Below are 20611 nucleotides of genomic sequence, written 5' to 3' on the forward strand. Positions count from 1 at the left end.
CTCTCGCACTGGATTGGGGATCCGCGCTACCAATAGGTTCCTTCTTAACTGAAAAAGAACATAAACAATATCGCACAAATGAGCTAACTAGCTCAGCAAGTCACATTGACAAGACTGAGAATAATGATCATCAAATGAAAAGAATTAAGGTATCAGGTGAATAATGAGTAACAATTTAGAATTGGATATTATATTTTCATTTTAAAAACCGAGGTTAGGCTGCTGATCAGTCACACACTAACCCCGAGCAAGGCACACAGCTCTGCTCTAATTACTGGATCTAAGGCACACATTGGCATAACTTGACCATCAATCTGGTATGACCACGAATCTGGTCCACAATATTATAAAACAATCCAATTCTATCATAACAACAGAATAAACAATGTAATACAATAAATATAATCATAATCAACATGGAATATCTACATCATGAGAGGGTCTCAATCTTCACAAGGAAACAAAATAGTGATTCCGAAGAATGGTTATCAATTGGTAGGTAATAAAATAATCAAAGTGTCAGAGATATAAGGATTTGGTTTTTCAATGCATATGGTATAATAGTTTGAGTATGTAAGCAAATTTGGGTTCAGTGTTTGGTATTTAGTTTGTATGTATTTATGGAGTAGTATCATATATTTGTGGTTTGTTTCGGGTGTTAAAATCAATAGTTCAGATAGAATAAGGTTTACAGTTCAAGGTTCCATAACTGGAAATCAAGATTCAGGGTTTAGAGCTTCAATGCACTTGCAATAAGAAATAGAATTATCAACTATTCACAATATCTCGAGAAAGTTCAGAACACTTGCCTGATATTAGTCTGCTACGCTTCACTAACTTTCAGTCACAATCTCTTCCTCCTCGACTACTTGTTTTCCTTTCCTACACCTAGTCTCTTCTGTTCATATATCATAAGTATTTATCAATACCCAACTCATACGATTCTATTTGGTATACACTTCTATCTACCCTTCCTTTTACCCAAATCCGACTAACGGATTACAAGTTACGCTAAAAACAAGTAAACATGGTCCAACAATCAAACAGCAAGTCACATATAACATATAACACGTCAAACAATCAATGAAATTTTATTTGTAAGGAAGTCTCGGGTCATAAACAGTCTTCCGGGTATTTAATATGATTTTTAAAACATTTTTCAGAGTCAAAACGGGTCGTTGGATAAATTTTAAAGCAATAAACAGAGTTCGGTCGGCCAAATCTTGTTTCAAAATAATTTTTTAATAATTATCGAGCCTTGGAAATAATTTAAAATAATATTTCAAAGCTCGAAACTATTTTTCAGGATTTTTAAATCATTAATAAATAATTAAATCTAATTAAATAATTAATTAAAATCAATTAATAATTAATTAATTAATCAATTAATTTTTGAATTAATTGACTAATTAACTAATTAATTCAAATTTATTTTTGAATTAAAAATAATTTTTGGGATTAAAATAATAATTTTTGGAATTTTCAGAAATTAAACACGAATTTTTATAATTAAAATAAATAGAAAATATGATTTTTAAATATTTTATAAACAGGAATCCTAAATTTGCAAGTTCTGGAAACTACAGGGACTAAACTTCATCGTCCCCAAAAGTTCAGGGACTGAACTGTAAACAGTTCAGTCGCCGGAAAATTACGGAGATGGCCGGAGAACACGTTCCCGGCATCCTCATACCACCAACTCCTCCAGATATGATCTACAACTCACAAGGAACACAACCCAACAATCAATTCATTCTATTAACCCCTGAGTTGGCCAGAAATTGGCCGAGAAGTTCGCCGGTTTCCGGCGAGCTCGACGTAAACTTCAAAACACAACTCCCTTCGAACCAGGGATCGTCTGTTAACTACCTATACACCAAACGATTGCAAAGTTCAAGGGGAACAAAATCCACCCCATTAGAACATCTGATAATCCCTAAATAAGAAACCCCCAAATTCAATTAAGAACATTCAAACGAATATAAACCCTAATTTTAAAATTCGAGAATCAAACTCAATTTTAAACATGTTATTGAACTCCAAATCAGTCACATGACATACCAAAATGATCAGGAAGACAAGATCTACAACATGCAAGCATCAAATCATACAAATAATTGCTCAAACTCAAAACCCTAATTTTAATTCTTAAAATTTTGAATATAAATAATTAAATAGCAAATTACCTGATGTTTCTGGGTTGAAATTGATGAAAGATATGGATTCTAGATTTCAGTAGCTTCGTTTTGAGTATATGTACGCCAAAATCGGATATCGATAATACCTCCGAATTTGTGTTTGATTATGAAGAACAGTTTATAAATATAGTATTTTCTCTGAAAATTATAATTTTTACTGACTGCAAATGATTTTCTGTACGAAATAAATTACAGTAAGGGCTATTTATATTTACGGAAAATTAATACCCCGTTGGATCATTCTGGATATAAAATAGTACGTTTATTTGTAAAAACGGATCCAAACGGTACTGGTTTTCGAGATAATTATCCAAATCTGTACAATTTCTACTGCGGTCTTGGTCTCAGTGCCTTGTTACACGTATTACGAGGTGATAATTATAAAAGTTTAATAAAAAGATCTCGTTTATCGAAAATACTGGTTTTATTGATTTATCGAAACGAATTTTGTATCGAAAATATTGCGCCGGGACCCGCACAGGACAAACCGTACGCCGGATCGAAAAAGTCAAAACATGGAAAATGCTCGGAATATTGCAATTAGGTTAGGAAGGAGTCCTCAGGAAAGTTTCGGGTTATAAAAACGTAAAAATGGTTGAAGTCGGCTGGTTTTCGATCATACGAAATAATTTATAAATACTCAGAAAAAGAATCTATTAAATCCATAAACTTCCTATAAAGTCATAAATCAACATAAAAAATAAACAGGAAGATATGACAATTATCTATATTTTATTTTGGACATATAAAAATTTAAATACTCAGTTTATATTATTTTTAAACATCCAAACACATATACCACTTAACAAATAATTCACAGAAGTAAATACAGAACATACAGAATATTTATTTATTAGCAAAAATAATACACGATATATCCCAGATATTACAAGAGAACCCTGTAAAGCTTAAATAGCTCACAACTGCTTACAAATAAGAACAACTAAATTTTCAGAGAAATGTTAAGGATTCAGCTTATGGTAGTCCCTAACAATGCAACAAGAATTACAGAAGGGGGGTTGAATGGAATTCTTGAAACTTTTTCTTTGTTATAAAATGTTCTAACTTAAAATATATATGTGAGTGATTTGATTTGCAAAGTGCGAAATGATAAATTGAAATGAATCAAAACACAAAGTAATAAAAACACAAGTCTTTAAAACTTTCTGGTGGATTTGAATGTATCCACCAGATATATATATATATATATATATATCGAGAGAACCCTATAAAGCTTGAATAGCTCACAGCTGCTTACAAATAAGAACAACTAAACTTACAGAGAAATGCTAAGGATTCAGATTACAATTGTTTCTCTGAGAAAATGTATTGCTTAGTCTTGTTGTTGTTCTACTTGCTACTCTTGGTTTATATATCACCAAGATTACACAGTAATAAGGCAAGATAATAAAACAAAACTTATCCAGTCTCATACAGTGCTGCTTCATTACTCTATTCCAGCATCTTTGAATATCTTCAAACTAGCATAGAAATGGCAATGCTTCTTGTTATCAAAAACCCAGTTGAATAGGCTGCCACATTCCTTTTGTAAACACTCGACGCATGTGACTGTGTTGTCACTGTCAACGGATGTTTGAATGGAGCATCCGTCGGGTACATGATCATCCGTCGGATTGTCTTGTTGATCATCTGTAGGGTAACTTTGTTTATCATCCGTCGGGTAGCTATTTGGCACTTGACTTCATTTCATTTATGCAGAATTACAAGACATCAAATATTTACAGTTAATCAACCTATTCTGCATATCTAATTAAAGTCAACATGACTTATATGCTACTACAGGATCTATACAAAGGTGTTTACAGAAATGTGCTCCATGACTTATTGTTACATAAGCTACTCACTCGATGGATGTCAAATCGTCATCCATCGGGACTATATTGAGTCATCCGTCGGGACTATACTTGGTCATCCGTCGAGTGCTACATTTTACACTAAGTAAAATCTACTAAGGTGTTTTGTTAATAAAATCATCAAGTTCACAACATCTTCCCAACAATCTCCCCCAATTTATGTCTACTAAAATTGTAGCCACAAATTAAGAAAAAATTGATGATAACAAACTTGCCATGCCTATTCCTATGTCTATACCCTCCCCTTTCCCAACATGAATGTCATGCCTTCTATGCCTATAAATGCTATGCCTACACAGAATATGAATGCACAATTTGTTAATATGCCATTTGCACCTAATCCTTATTATGATGTATTTAGTATGCCTCAAATGCCATTTAGCATGCCCTACTGGAATAACATGTTTTCAAATAGCATGCCATTTCCTGTTAATCAAAATGTGCATGATAAATCTGTTTTAATGAATGGATTCAAAGGTCCAACTTAGATGACTAAGGATGAATCTGATATCCCCAAGTCAAATGAAATCAAACCTAAGAAACAGAAGAAGTAAGCTAACAAGGCAGGACCCAAGGAAACTTGGGTACCAAAATCAACTTGATTTGATTTTAATGTGTGCATGGAAACAGAAAGAATTTATGGTACTTGGATAGTGGTTGTTCAAGACACATGACTGGAGATTCTACCATACTCACAGAGTTCAAGGAGAGAGCTGGCCCAAGTATTACTTTTGGAGATGACAGCAAGGGTTATACTGTGGGATATGGCTTGATTTCAAAAGACAATGTCATCATTGAGGAGGTTGCCTTAGTGGATGGTCTCAAGCACAATTTGTTGAGTATCAGCCAGCATTGTGATAAAGGTAATTCAGTAACCTTCAACTCAGGAGCCTGTGTTGTGACAAACAAGAGGAGAAACAAAGTGGTTCTCACTGGAGTGAGAAAAGGAAATATGTACCTAGCTGACTTCAACTCATCAAATACAGAATCTGTTACTTGTCTTCTCAGTAAAGCAAGTCAAGATGAAAGTTGGTTATGGCACTAGAAGCTATCCCATCTAAACTTCAAGACCATGAATGAACTAGTAAAGAAAGAACTGGTTAGAGGCATTCCTCAAGTGGAGTTTTCTAAGGATGGACTGTGTGATGCTTGCCAAAAGGGAAAGCAAAGTAAAGTATCATTCAGAAAGAAGCTTGATTCGACAATTGAAGAACTTTTGCAACTGTTACACATGGATTTGTTTGGACCAGTCAATGTGTTGTCCATCTTGGACATATTTCCTCAAATATAAAGATGAGGCTAGTGAAATCATCATCAATCACATAAGGCAAGTCAACAATCATCCTGATTTCAAAGTAAGGAGAATCAGGAGTGATAATGGAACTGAGTTCAAGAATTCTGTTATGAGAGTATTATGTGAAGAGAATGGGATTATGCATGAATTTTCAGCAGCAAGAACTCCAGAACAAAATGGAGTTGTAGAAAGAAAGAACGGATCACTTATTGAAGCTGCAAGAACAATGCTTGAAGAATCAAAGTTGCCAACATATTTCTGGGCTGAAGTTGTAAATACTGCATGCTATCTCAGAATATTTCTCTGATAAATCAAGCAAAATGCATGACTCCCTACCAATTGTTCAAGAACAAGAAGCCAACTCTAAATTTTCTTCATGTCTTTGGCTGCAAATGCTACATCTTGAGGAATCAAACTGATCAGAATGGGAAGTTTGATGCTAAAGCAGATGAAGGAATTTTTGTCGGATATGTTGTTGGTAAAGCATACAGAGTCTACAATCTGAGAACCAACATTGTTGTGGAATCAATACATGTTGTGTTTGATGATAAAAAGATTGAAGGACTTCAAGATGGAGATTATCATGAGAGCCTCAAATTTGACAATTTTAAGATTATTAGTGATGACAGTGATGATGAGAGTGATCAAGAAACTGTATCAAAGGATAATGTAGAAAAATCTACTATCAATGAAGCACACAATTCAACATCTGTCGAGTTACAAAATGCTTCATCCGTCGGGAGACAATCTGCTTTATCCGTCGGGAGACAACCAGCTTCATCCGTCGATACTCAAAATTCACCATCCGTCGGGATATCAAAAAGAGCTGAAAGTCAGAACAGATCACTTACAGAAAATTTCCCACTCTCAAATCAAAGATCCACAAACTCAGGGGGAGTTTCTAATAATCAAAACTCAATCACACATCAAGACAACAATGAGGCCTCTTCATCTAGAGCTAATCTACCTCAACAAAGGAAATGGACAAAGGATCACCCCTTTGACCTCATCATTGGTGATATATCCTCTAGAGTTCAAACAAGGAGAGCAACTCAAGAAGAATGTCTATATAGCAGCTTCCTCTCTAAGGAAGAACCAAAGAAGGTAGAAGAAGCTTTGTTGGATCCTGATTGGATTTTAGCTATGCAGGAGGAGCTAAGCCAGTTTGAAAGGAACAAAGTATGGAAGCTGGTACCCAAGCCTAAAGGAAAGAATCCAATAGACATCAAATGGGTATTCAGGAACAAGATGGATGAAAATGGCATAGTAATCAGGAACAAAGCTAGATTGGTTGCTAAGGGCTATTGTCAACAAGAAGGAATAGATTTTGATGAAATATTTGCTCCTGTTCTAAGACTTGAAGCCATCAGAATCTTCTTAGCCTATGCAGCCCATGCCAATTTCAAGGTCTATCAAATGGATGTCAAAAGTGCCTTTCTGAATGGAGATTTGGAGGAGGAAGTCTATGTCAGTCAGCCTCCTGGTTTTGAAGATCCAAATTTTCCAGAATATGTCTACTATCTTTTGAAAGCACTTTATGGACTGAAGCAAGCACCTAGAGCCTGGTTGTAGAATTGATAGAAAAAGTACAACAGGAACCTGTCAATTTCTGGGAAACAAGCTTGTGTCCTGGTTCAGTAAAAAGCAAAATTCAGTTTCTACTTCTACAGCTGAAGCTGAATATATTGTTGCTGGCAGTTGCTGTGCACAGATTTTGTGGATGAAAAACCAATTGCTAGACTATGGTCTGCAATTGGAAAGAATTCCTATTTTCTGTGATAACACAAGTGCAATTGCCATCACTGAAAATCCAGTACAGCATTCAAGAACAAAGCACATAGACATCAAGTACCACTTCATAAGGGAACATGTAATGAATGGTACTGTGGAACTACATTTTGTTCCAAGTGAAAAGCAGCTTGTAGATATATTTAACAAGCCACTGGATGAATCCACCTTTTTAAGGTTGGTAAGTGAGTTAGGTATGCTCAATTACTCTTGAATCTTTTCAGATAATTTGCAAGTTGGTATACAGCCAAAAATTTAATTGATTTTTTAGTCTTGGATGAAATTTTGGCTAAGTCACTAATTTACATCTCCACGGATGATCATTATCCATCAAGTTTGATCATCCGTCGATATACAATTTGTTAATAAAAAATCGATTATTTTTCTGGAATATTTTATGTCTCGATAGATAACTGATTTATCTCATCTGTCGAATTGTCTTACTCTTAGCAGTTGATTCTCTAAACATTATCCATCGAGTATACTTACAGTTTATAACCATAACACGACGGATAATTGATAGAATTTTTACAGATTATTTTTAAACGATTATTTTGGACAATTCTTATTGGTTACTTTATTTTACTTTATTATTTTGACAGTTATTTTTGAGATAGTATAAAGCATAATTCATCTTTATTGCTTTTCTTTTATCATTCTCAAATCATCTGCTCTAACTTCTCTCTTTCTCAAAAGCAATTATCATCCCTATCTCTGTAATTTTCACTCTCTAACAATGGCACCAGCCGTCAAGATCATGTCTCAAACTAGATTTATCTATGAGAAGAACAACTTCACGGCTCTAGTAAATACGGGGATTCAGCAGTCTGGTGACTACCACAAAATGATGGATTTTGTGAAGAACTGCAAACTCAACTATGCCATGCTGGAATCACCCACCATTTTCTGTGAGGTTGTTGAAGAAATGTGGTCGACTGCAGTGTATAACTCAACTGATAAGACTATCACATTCACTATTAAAGGTAAGGAATTATGTGTTAATAGTGATATTGTTAAAGCATGTTTCAAAATTCCTGATAATACTGTAACTTCTCCACACACAGACACTGATATTGTTAATATGCTTAATTCCATGGGATATGCACTCACTACTTCCAAATTAAGTAAAATTAGGAGGTTGGGTCTGAGGAAGGAATGGAGTTATCTGTGTGATGTAATTACTAAGGTATTTTCTGGTAAAATTAGCAATTTTGATTCAGTTAATATCTCTATACTCAACATGCTTTACATGCTAGTAACTGATTAGTTTTTCAACTTTAGTGATCTTGTCATATTTGAGTTGGGGTTTAAATTAGGGGAGCTGAATAAGAGGGGTAAAAATGTTTACTATGCTAGATTTTTAATGATGCTTGCTAACCACCTCTCTGAGGATATTGTGTTTGAGAACCCAACCAACAAATTAGATTGTTGGGTTCAAGAAAAGAGAATCATTGTAGATTTGAACAGGGAAAACCATCACAAAGAGGTGCCACTCTTCTACTTCCCTGTAATGGAGGCACCTCAGGTACGTGAGGTAATTTCCACTGTGTCTACTCTTCCAATCTCACAAACTTCTTTGCATTTTAGTGTAGCTATGGCAACTGTGTCATTGAACCAACAGCTTCCTACCCAAGCTGCCTACCCAAGCTACCAAATCCACTATTTTAAAAATAAAGACAAAGAAAGCCCCCTCTGGTGTCTCTCAAAAGATGCCAGTTGCAAAATCCACCAAACCTAAAGAGGGGAGTGTGAAGGTGGGTAAGAAAGGTGAGGGACAGGGTGAACATCAAAGAAACCCTAAGGATAAGGTTGGAAAGGTGAGTGTTTCCCAGCCTAGCCACACTGCAGTTTCCCAACAAACTGCAGTGCTTAATAAGGACATTAGCTCATTACTGGTTTCATCCTCCTAAAAAGATGTTACCATTGAAACAAGCTCTCAGCCAAGATCATAGACCAAAAGGGCAATGGACACAAGCTTACCCAAACTTACACAAGAAAGAAGAAATCAAAGACCCTTGGGGATGCACAGGGTTCACACACTGTGTAAACTGGTGCTAAAGACACAGTCACTGCACCTTCTCAAAGTCAGGTTGATGTGGCTCCAATAAATGTGGAGTCACAGCCAAAATCTTTAACAGTAGAAGCACCTGAAACACCATATTCTCCCACACACTATTTGGATGTTGACATGATAAACACATCACTTCCAAATTCTCCATCTTTAACTCTCATGGAGAAGCCAAAAATCCAAGCAAGTGAGCATCATCTTCTAGATGATTTGTTGGCTCACTTGTCATTTCTTTCTGAGACTATTGAGACATCTGTGCCAAAAGTTTCATCAATCTGCACAGAGTCCACAATAATCTCCACTCCAAACTTACTTATTTATACTCTCTCGATGGATACTGTTCATCCGTCGAGTAGTGATTGTATCCCGACGGATAAGCTTAACAACAGTTATCTGTCGGATAGTCAAACTGCTACACCAACGGATATTCCTTATCCATCGAGTATCTCTGCACAACCTCAAATTTCATCAATTCTTACAAGTGCAGAAGACTTGGTAGTAGTGCAATCACTTCTAGGACTGAGGGAAGGAAGTGAAATGAGTGAGAGTCTGGGTTGCTCCATGGAAAAAGGAGAGGAAAATAGTGAAACAATGCAATCCGTTTATTCAGGACTGGCAAAAGTGAGTGTGAGGAGTCCCACCTTAGATGGTGAAGGTGAGGGTGTGAGGGTGGGGAGCCAAGGTGAGACCTTGATGCAAGAAAAGAGAGATAATGAGAGAAATGCAGGTACTGGAGATATAAGGGTGGATGTTATTGCAAGTGAATTAATGAATGTCCAGGATGCAGACAAGGAGGGACTATTTCAGCAAAATCAAGTTGTTATAGATTCTACCTCCCTTGATGCTGAGACATTTACTCACCTTGTTCCATCATATCAACTTCTAGCTGAACAGGGCAATGACAATGCAGAAAGAATGCTCAATCTGGTGCACACCACACAGTCCATGCTAAGAGCTAAGGATGCTATCACAGCTTTTCTCTCTACAGCTGGTGGTGTTGATTATGAGACTGGTGGTTCAGAAGATTTCTTTGGAGGTGAGGATGCAGAGATTGAAGAAGAGCTATTGGACTTAGGGGGAGAAGCAAACCCTAGTTCAAGGTCAGGCATGCCATCATGGGCCTTCTCCAAGAAATGTGATGAACATCACTTCAAGACTACTCTCATCCAGCTAATCAGTCAAACACATTATGCACTTCAATCATCCACAAATGCCAGCACCAAGAATCTTCTGCAATCACATCTTACTTATCTTCAACTATATCAAATTCAAGGCTATCAACAAAATCTAAATGTCACCACCATCAAAGCTGAAATGGTGAAATCAAGAAGGACATTTCTAAGAGATTGGAAGCTAGACTTCCAGAGACAACAATGACAGACATCAAAAGACAACTCAGGAAAAACTCAGATCTTGCAACCAAGGTGGATTCCCTGGACAAAAGAATGATTGCTATGGAAGCTTCTCTTACAGCAATTCATCTACACCAAGCTCAACAAACAGACTTGCTTCAGAAACTGGTGGTTGCACAGACCTCCTCCACTCAACTTGCTGATAACAAAAAGGGGGAGAAAGAGAGTTCTAGAAGTGAGGGGGAGCAAAAAGTGCTTAACATTCAAGTGAGTAAAGCAATTATGCCAACAATTGCTTTCACAAAGCCACCAGCTAAAGATAGCATTGATCTGATAAATGAAGCAACAGCCAATTTGAGAGCAGCTGAAAAGAAGCAGTTAAGTCCAATCAACTGGGAGAAAATTGATGAGGATATTCAAAAGAAGTTTGGGCTAGCAAAGGAGCCAGAAAAATCAGCCATTCATCACTCTCAAGTCAGGCAAATATCTGTGAATTATGAGCATGAATAATCTGGAAAGAGGACAACCATCCTGCATCAAATCTCCAAAGGCTGAACTAAGTATGCGGACAAAGGTGAACTATCCAAAATCTTCACTAAAGAACCCTTTGGACATAGTGTATGAGACACCAAAGCCTGATGAGAAGAAGCTGTTGGCCAGGTCCATAATATTTTACAAGAATCCTGCAGATTCAGTTCTAAAAAGGAGAATTGCCAAGATTTTCATAAATGGTAAGGAAATTTGTGTGGTGGTTGGACACCCTCATTTTGCTGAAGCAAAAAGGGAAGAAAAGGCAAGACTGAAGCAAGAAAAGAAGCAAGCTGCTCTAGATGCTAAAAAGCTCAAACAAAAGAAGGAGCAAGCTGCTATCTTAGCCAAGTTGCACTTCTGCACAACCATCTGCAATTCCCGAATCTCAAGATCAAGTAATGAAAAATGAACCTCGACAGACAAAGAAGCCAAGGTACAAGCAAAGAATCAAGAGGAAATTGGATTTCAGTGATGAGGAGAAGGAAGGATACTTTCCCAAAGAGTCTATCTCTACAACAACTCAAACATCCATACCCTCTGTGGCACATGAAGAATTCAAGATAGATACATCAAAGAATTTCTATGGTGAACCTATCATTCCAAAGGATGAGCCAATAGACTGGGATAGTCTACCAATTCATGAACTTAATCTACCTCATTTCATGAAGCCAAGAAAACAAAGACTAGAGCAGTCAAGAAAGTGAAGCCCTCAACTCTCAGATCCAAGTCCCTAACAAAAGCTCAAACTAAAGTAAATAAGGGAGACATAATGTACATCTGTGACATCAAGGAATTCTCATATCTAAACCTCTATCTAGATGAACTGGAAGAAGTTAGAGGGATTGATGCTTACAGAAATCTACCTGAAAGGTTAGTATTCAAGTACAAGGGAGGAAAAGAGATACAATGGCCACTTCACAGGATCCTTCTAGAAAGCCAATATGTGATGATAAAGGTTTATTCATCCTTCAAGAAGAACTTTGGATTCAATGTGACAGTTAGAAGACTAGTTCTAAAGAAGATTGAAGAGCTAAGGAGTATTAGAGCCAAGGATGCACTCCCAAAGACTTTAACTATTCCTTACACTGGAAGTAGAGTGCATCTACGGCCCTACTGGCTGATGAAATTCAGGGATGAAAAGGGAGTTAGAAGATTCTTCATATTAGAGGACCAGTTGAGCATCTCTAGCAATGAGACTCTTCTGGAAAGGCAAGGAATGCTAAATCTCTCAGAATCTGATGAATTGGAATTTTACAGACAGCTCCAAAATCAAATAGAAGAAAATAACAGAAAGCTTGGAAAGAGATCCAGATCATGGAAATAGATTAATATGCTCAGACTAGAGGAGCACCTTGAAAATGACTGTGAGCAAATCTTTGTACACTTTGCCTTGTAAATTTTTCAAGTAATTTTTGCAGCACTTTACAGTTTCATCTACTTTCATTTAAATTTGTATTTTTAGGGTGTTTTGTTATCATCAAGATTTATGGCTACAATTCTAGTAGACATAAATTGGGGGAGATTGTTGGGAAGATGTTGTGAACTTGATGATTTCATTAACAAAACACCTTAGTATATTTTACTTAGTGTAAAATGTAGCACTCGAGGGATGACCAAGTATAGTCCCGAAGGATGACTCAATATAGTCCCGACGGATGATGATTTGACATCCATCGAGTGCTACATTTTACACTAAGTAAAATCTACTAAGGTATTTTGTTAATGAAATTATCAAGTTCACAACATCTTCCCAATACCTATTAATATAGACTCACTACTCATGAACTCTCTGTTATTTCTTTGACTAGTACCACTGTTATTTCCTGATGCCCCTTCTGAATCAGTGTTCCAATTGTTATCAGCATTTGACTCATCAGATTTTGAGGAATTTGACTCTGATGATCTATCTACTGATGTTTCTTGAGTTGAATCACTTGTAGAAGTCTCTGGATTTGAATCATGTTGCTCCCCCTCAACATATGCTTCAGTGTTAAAAGAATTTCCACTGTTATGTGGATCATCAGAGCTTTGAGTGATATCAGAATTTACTGTTTCAGGATCAGAATTTAAAAGTTCAGCATAAGGTACTTCATTTTCAAATCTCAATTTGTCATGGGCATCTACATCTTCTAGAAATGTTATCTTCTTATCATCAAAAATACATGTATAGGTTTCATGACTGTTCTTGTTCTCAGATTATAAACTCTGAAGGCTTTTGTGGACAATGGAATCCCACAAAATTCCTTTATCATCTTTTAGATCAAACTTGGTCAGCTGCTCCGTATGAGTTTTAAGAACAAAATACTAACAACCAAAAATGTGAAAGTACTTCAAATTTGGCTTATTTCCCTTCACCATTTCAAATGGTGTTTTTCCATGCATGTTGATCAATGTTGCATTTTGTGTAAAACAAGCGGTTTGCACAGCCTCAGCCCAGAAGTAGGTAGGCAATCTTTCCTTCTCTAGCATGGTTCTTGCAGCATCTTTGAGAGTTCTATTCTTCCTTTAAATAACTCCATTTTTTTGTGGAGTTCCGGTAGCAGAAAACTCTTGTTTTATCCCCTTAAGTTTGCAGAACTCTTTCATAGAGCTATTCTTGAATTCAGTTCCATTGTCACTTCTGATGATCTTCACTTTGTATGTTGATCCTTTTTTCATCTCCCTCATATGATTAAGAAGAATGGATGGAGATTCATCATTGGTGTGCAGAAAATACACCCATGTGTATCTTGTATGTTCATCAACAATTATGAGTGCATACCTCTTCTTGGTAATTGACATAGCATTCACTGGACCAAAGAGATCAATATGAAGTAGATGATATGGTTGAAGAATGGAGGATTCAGTTTTACTCTTGAAAGACGTTTTCCTTTGCTTGACTTTAAGGCATGAGTCACATAAGCCATCAGGAGTAAACACTGTATTAGGAAATCCCCTCACAAGATATTTCCTCACAAGTATCATTGTTGAAGTTGAGGTGAGAAAGTCTTTTATGCCAGTTCCAGCGGTCTTCCACATATACTCTACTCAGTAGACAAACTTCTGATTCATCAGAACTTGTGGAGACCCTGGTTTCATATAAACTACCATGTCTTACACCAGTCATTGCAATCTTTCCATCGGACTTACTGACAATTTCACAATGCTCCTCATAGAAATTGACATGGTAACCTTTGTCACAGATTTGACTCACACTGATCAGATTATGTTTGAGTCCTGCAACTAGAGCTATATTTTCTATGATGACATTTCCAACTTTGATTTTTCCATATCCCAAGATTATGTTTGTGCTAAATTGGTCCAATACCCAACACTTTCATAAGAAAATTTATTCAGCTAAAATTACTAATTTACCCCTGTAATAAACCTTTCAATATTTTGCTTTGTTGCCACCTATAACTGATGGTTTCCTCAATTCGAGGAAGAAATCAATTATGCCTCCGAAATCTCTATAATGGAGGACTGATAAATACTCCCTATGTCCTTAATGATATGTTTATTTTATTTTTCTAATAGTCAAATTGACTAATTTTTGATTTAATATTAAAAATTATTAATCGATTATTTTTAAAATCTGAAAATTACATTCTAAAATAGACTAAATATATATTCTAATGATATATTTATTATTATTATTATTATTAATTATATAGCAGATGTAAATTTCAGTCAAATTTTAATTAAATTGATCGGTTAAAAGTCAAAATGGACATTTATTTAAATACAAGGGAGTAATATTATTACAGTACAAGATTGAATCATGGCTTACTTGTGCAAGGTTAGCTGCCAATCTTTGGGTGCATACAAACAATCCCCTCCTCAAAATTATGCAGCTTTTTGTGTGCATGCTTCAATTCTTCTGATTGATGTGTGTATAACGAACATCTTTGGTACCCAGATCAGAAAAGGTACGTGGTAGTGGTGCTTGCTTCATTTAAATATTTTAAAACTTGACTAACAAAAATTTTTGGGCCTACGTTTGTGGATCCAGGACTGTTCTGTAGTTCAGCCTAGCCAGGCTTATATTGGACCAGATAGTTTAATGTTACCATCATCTTGTGCATTTAACACTAATTAGTTATTACCAGCATAATGTGGCTATTGACATCTAGATCCGGTGTATCCCGAGTTTAGACAAACAAGACCCAAGTTAGTATATCATTCTTTTTTTATTGTCTTCACTTTTTTGTTTAAATAATTATTTCAATATTTGAATAATGCACCATCCTTCTCACATGATTTATTGTTTCTTTAGTGCCTATGATATATTCCCTCCATCTCATATTATATATCATGTTTTGATTTTATGTAGTCAAGTTGAATAGTTTTTGACTGATAATTAAAAAAATTATATATCATTTTAAAAAATTAAAAGATATATTTTAAAGAATATTAGATATATTTTCTAATAACATAAATTTTCAAATTTAATTAATAATAAATTAAGTATAATTTGAAGTTAAAATATAATAAAATAGTCAAAACATAACATATAATATTAGATGGAGAGAGTACTAACTTGGTATATTGTGATGAAATGCCTTGTATATGCTGGAGAAGAACGCATCCTTACCAAAATTCAGGAGCTCATAATTAGCACTCATTTCTTTTAAATGGTCGATGATCCTTACGGAAAAAATATGTTGCCCAAGCACAAGTTGTACTCATTTTGCCGGTAGTTTGTTTCTATTCTAAGGCTCTGTTTGTTTGTCAGAAAATATTTATCAGGAAAATATATTACTAGAAAATATATTATGCAAAATATGTTTGTTTTAAATATTTTTCGGAAAATTATTATCTTAAATATTTTTTTTCAAAAATTTGCCAAATATTTTGAAAATTTTCGAAAAATTCGAAAAACATTTTCCTGAAAAATATTTTCCAACAAATAAACGGAGCCTAAAAGTTGTTCTGGGAGATATTTTCCAACTTATCTGAGCTGGATATAATAATTGATAAAGTACATACAGTAATTTCATAGGACACCCAACTGTTAAATGAACTCATGCTGCTTTTCCTGAAATCTATCTTTATCTAGGTAAGGGGATTGCCTACATCTGTTCATAATCCAGAAAATGCAGATTCTTCACAGTTCCAAAGAATTGTATAAGAAATAATGTGAGATTGATAATGACCCTTGAATCTGATCTCAAGACCCAGATAAACAAGAAACCGGAAAATGAGAAAATGATCAGAATCTTGGGGAGATACCTTCAAAATACAGAGACCATGTTGCCAACTTCACAATTCAACTTAAAGGATGACAAGGATGATGATAAGAAGAAACAAGATGATCAACCACCTTATGGCTCAAATCCAGGTCAAACTTCTAGAGCAACTGGTAGCAAAGAGAAGAAAGAAATTGGAAGAGGGGAGATGATAAGAAAAAAAGTGAAGAGAGAAGAAATAAGAAGAAGGAAGATAGTTCAGAACCACAAAAGAAAACCCTACAAATCCAAATCAATCAAGCTCAATCCTCTAAGCCAACAAACTCAAACACTATACCACCTCAAACTTTTAAGCCCAAATTTCTGTGAAAACAAACTCGTAACACCTTACTGAAAATACCAATCACCTCAAGGCAAAACTCTCCAAAGAAAATCTCCAAACCTACTTTCTTTTAAGCCACCAACCAAAACTCATTACAAATCTGTTGGAAGAATATCAAAGAAAATGCAAATTACTGAGAGGGCCATCTGGAACTGCTTTAATCAAAAAGATTTTCTGCATCTGAACTGGTGCATCACAGATGAAGACTACTTTCAAATGGTCAAAGTTTGGGTTATATCTTTGAGGGAAATAAGAATCTAATGGATATATTTTCAACCACAGAGATAAATAGGCTGATAAGCTTACTGAAGGATAAGGATACTGATACAATGACATGGAGGTCTGTATTGGCTGTATGGTTGATAGTAAAGGAAGAAAGAAGTGTTAGATATTAATACATCTAAATAATTAACCACAGATCATCTTATGCAATATTATCAAGGTTACATAAAAAAACTGTAACGCAAAAGCCTACCTGATTCCATGACGATGAATATGTATACAAATTATGGGACTTGATCTTCCACAGACTTGATTCGCCTCTAGCCGTATCTCGCTCGTGTTTATGGGAATAGAGGAGTAGAGGTTGTGAAATAGCATTGGGGACCAAAACCCTATTATATTCTTTATATAGCAGTCCAATTAGACCCCATTAACCCTAATTAGATTACTATTAGGTATTACACATTACAAAGTACATACCAAATAAGATGTTATTGGACCCTTTATTTTAGACCACTTAATTAGTCCAAATATAGAATAAATATTAAATATAATTGTATTTAATTTGTAAGCTCATAAATTAAGATTATTAATAAAATAATCTAACAATCTCCCACTTGAGCTACAAATTGTTCCGAATAACAATTACATTCAATAACCTTAAGTGCGCACAAAATTATTTATTCTTGACAAACATCTTCCTTATTCAATCTGGTTCATCTCATATATAAACATGAAACCAAAGCGACCTTCGTCACATTATCGTAACTCGGCCCTCAATGATCACCACATAAATATATTCAATGACATAGATTAAGTATGGATGTGTAACTGAAAATTATATGCAATGTGATCTCAATCATACCTATTTCCAATTGATCCTTAATACCTAAGAGAGATCAATTTTATTCTTTCAAATTTATGTCAAACCACGGTTGAAAGATATATCTCATATAGAACAATAGAGAGAATAAAATAAAACAAAAACTTTATTCTGCAGAAAACTCAAATATATAAAGTATCACAATAATGTCAACAAAAAAACTGAGTACCTAATACAAGAACAAAACAAAACTCCCACTAAAACTAAATATCCTTCAAAGAGACAACACCCATTTGAGCAATATGCCCAAGAAATACTTTAGGTGTCAAGGCTTTAGTAAGTGAGTCAGCTAGATTAAAATTTGTTCCTATATGCTCAATAGACACTATCTGATTTTGCACTCTCTCTATGACAACTAGATATTTAATATCTATATGTTTAGAAGCTGCGGAGCTCCCATTATTATTTAAAAACTCAGTTGCCGAACGATTGTCACGGTAACTTTCAATGGTCTTTCAATTCCATCAACAACCCGTAATCCTGTAATAAAATTTTGCAACCATATAGCATGATTGGTTGCCTTATAACAAGCTACAAATTCTGCTTCCACGGTAGACTGAGCCATGAGTGTCTTCTTGGCACTTTTCCAAGATATAGCTCCTCCAGCTAACATGAAAACATAACCAGAAGTAGATTTTCTTGTATCCATGCAACCAGCAAGATCAGAATCGGAATACCCAATGATCTCCAACTTTTTCGATTTCCGATAAACAAGCATGTAATCTTTTGTTCCTTGCAAGTACCTCATAATCCGTTTGATCGCAATCCAATGATCCATTCCAGATTTACTTGTATATCTGCTTAACATACCCACAATTAATGCCAAATCCGGCCGGGTACAAACTTGAGCGTACATAAGACTCCCAATAGCTGAAGCATAGGGAATGTTCTGCATCTCCTTTCCTTCAAGATCATTCTTAGGGGACTGTTTGAGACTAAACTTGTCGCCTTTAGCAACAAGAGTACTTATTTGTGCACAATCTTTCATGCCGAACTTAGCAAGTACCTTCTCGATATAGCTCATTATTTTATCCATTTTTCTTATTTTTATCACTAAATTATATTTTTTTAATCTCCGTACCATACCTGTAATATACGTGAATTTTAGGTAGTAGTAATAATAATAATAATAATAATAAAGAGAATAAAATTAGACTTTATATTATTTTGCATTTACTATTAAGAGAAGGGTTGGAAACAAAAATAGATCTCATAGTTCAGTTTTAATTTATTAAAATTATTAGAATTCTAATTGAAATAGGTGAGCTAGTACGACTATATATAATTCAGCACATAAGAATAAAACCCTATTCTTGAAAACCTCTTCGTAAAAGCCGCAGGGAGTGGAATAGAGAACTAGAAAGAAGCAGAGCCGACTGAGATTCGAGGAAGAGAGCCGATTGAGATTCGAGGAAGAGAGAGAGTTGTACTCTGTTTTCAGTTTGACCAAAGGGTAAACTATTTCTATTCTTATTATTTAATAATCGTTGTTACAGTCTTCAAGTTTTGATGTGATATGAATTATATATATTCAATCCTTTTGTCCTTTGGTTACACTTGCACTGAAATTTGTATTTGTAAGATTAATATAAAAGCTTGATTTTGATTACTTATTATAGTCATAAATTTATAATATATATATATATATATTGTAAGTTTGTTCAATAATAATTGTTATCTGGGAGTCATGTTATTTGTATAAGTTTAGCGTGTCATTATTATATATTATACGAATTTATTTATTACTTGACATTAGTTATGAATTTTTGTAAATAGATTTTATATGCTAATTTATTTCGTATATTCTGACTGCGTGTAGCCATATGTTTTAATTGATTTTATGTTGATAAATTATGATTTATTAATATATTTATCATGACCTTATGATTAGAGTTTAAGGTTAATTCCTTTTTTTTAAGAGTCGTGGTACAAGTGTGTAGTCGCGGGGGTGTATATGCATGTTCTTATATCATAGCAATCAAGTATATTCTTGCTTTTGACTTATATTAATTTATTAATTAGTGTCTGTATGAGGGGTTTAGTTGTTAGTTTATTTGTTAATCATTTTATTGTTGGCATGCTCACAAGCGCACTAGTATATACTTTGGTTTGGTTAACCAGATTTAAGTAACATATATTAAAAATATGGTAGCAGTGTCTAACGAGGCTAATAACCGGATTAAGAATCAATGTAAATAAGTTATAAGTAGTAAATGACTAATTAATAAATGATTATATATAATGCATTTTAATTATAAATTATATTTTATTATTTAGATCGAGGTCGGGGAATTTAGCGGAGCATTTACGGATTTTATTAGTGTTTTAATTCGCGATATCCAAGGTACGGATTCTATCCCCTTTTTATTCAGCGCTACTCATCTTAAAATTGAATGTCTCTGATTCACTCAATTCCATATTTTATTTGCTCCGTTAATATTATCTGATCATTTTGACTCCGAAAATTATTTTTAAAATTTGATTTGGAAAATTTTAGATATCTGTTTATGCGATTTTCAAAAATTATTTATGACACCCTTTGTTTTGGTAATCTGAATTACTTGTATCAGGTGATTTTAAATTTGCGAGAATATTTTATTTTGAACCCTTAGTGATTTAGGGTATACCGAGTTAACCAGCTGTAGGGGTACTACAGCCATGTCATTGCGGCACCAGTGACATGACACTTCCGTGACAGTGTGATTGGTCACGGCGTATCCTTCTGTTAGCTCTTGGGAGGAGCTTTTGCGCATTTGATATTTGTTCAGGATACGTGGGTGCACCCAGGATTTGATTTGTGATTTGATTTATGGTGACGTTGTATATGCCGTACACGTTAACCATTCTGTTG

At 34.8% G+C, this 20611-nt stretch overlaps 1 protein-coding gene across 1 annotated transcript; it reads right to left on the reverse strand.

The window, feature by feature from the left end:
* Positions 1 to 18166: 18166 nt before the first annotated feature.
* On the reverse strand, positions 18167 to 18796 carry LOC141680625 (secreted RxLR effector protein 161-like). Its single transcript, XM_074486800.1, has one exon. The coding sequence runs from the start codon at positions 18794 to 18796 to the stop codon at positions 18167 to 18169; it is 630 nt and encodes a 209-aa protein (XP_074342901.1).
* Positions 18797 to 20611: the final 1815 nt, after the last annotated feature.

This window comes from Apium graveolens, chromosome 8 (genome assembly GCF_009905375.1).
Source record: "Apium graveolens cultivar Ventura chromosome 8, ASM990537v1, whole genome shotgun sequence".
In the NCBI taxonomy this organism is placed as follows: Eukaryota; Viridiplantae; Streptophyta; class Magnoliopsida; order Apiales; family Apiaceae; genus Apium; species Apium graveolens.

Coding starts and splice junctions, on each gene's coding strand:
- LOC141680625 (XM_074486800.1), bottom strand. CDS start 18,796: ATGGATAAAATAATGAGCTATATCGAGAAGGTACTTGCTAAGTTCGGC.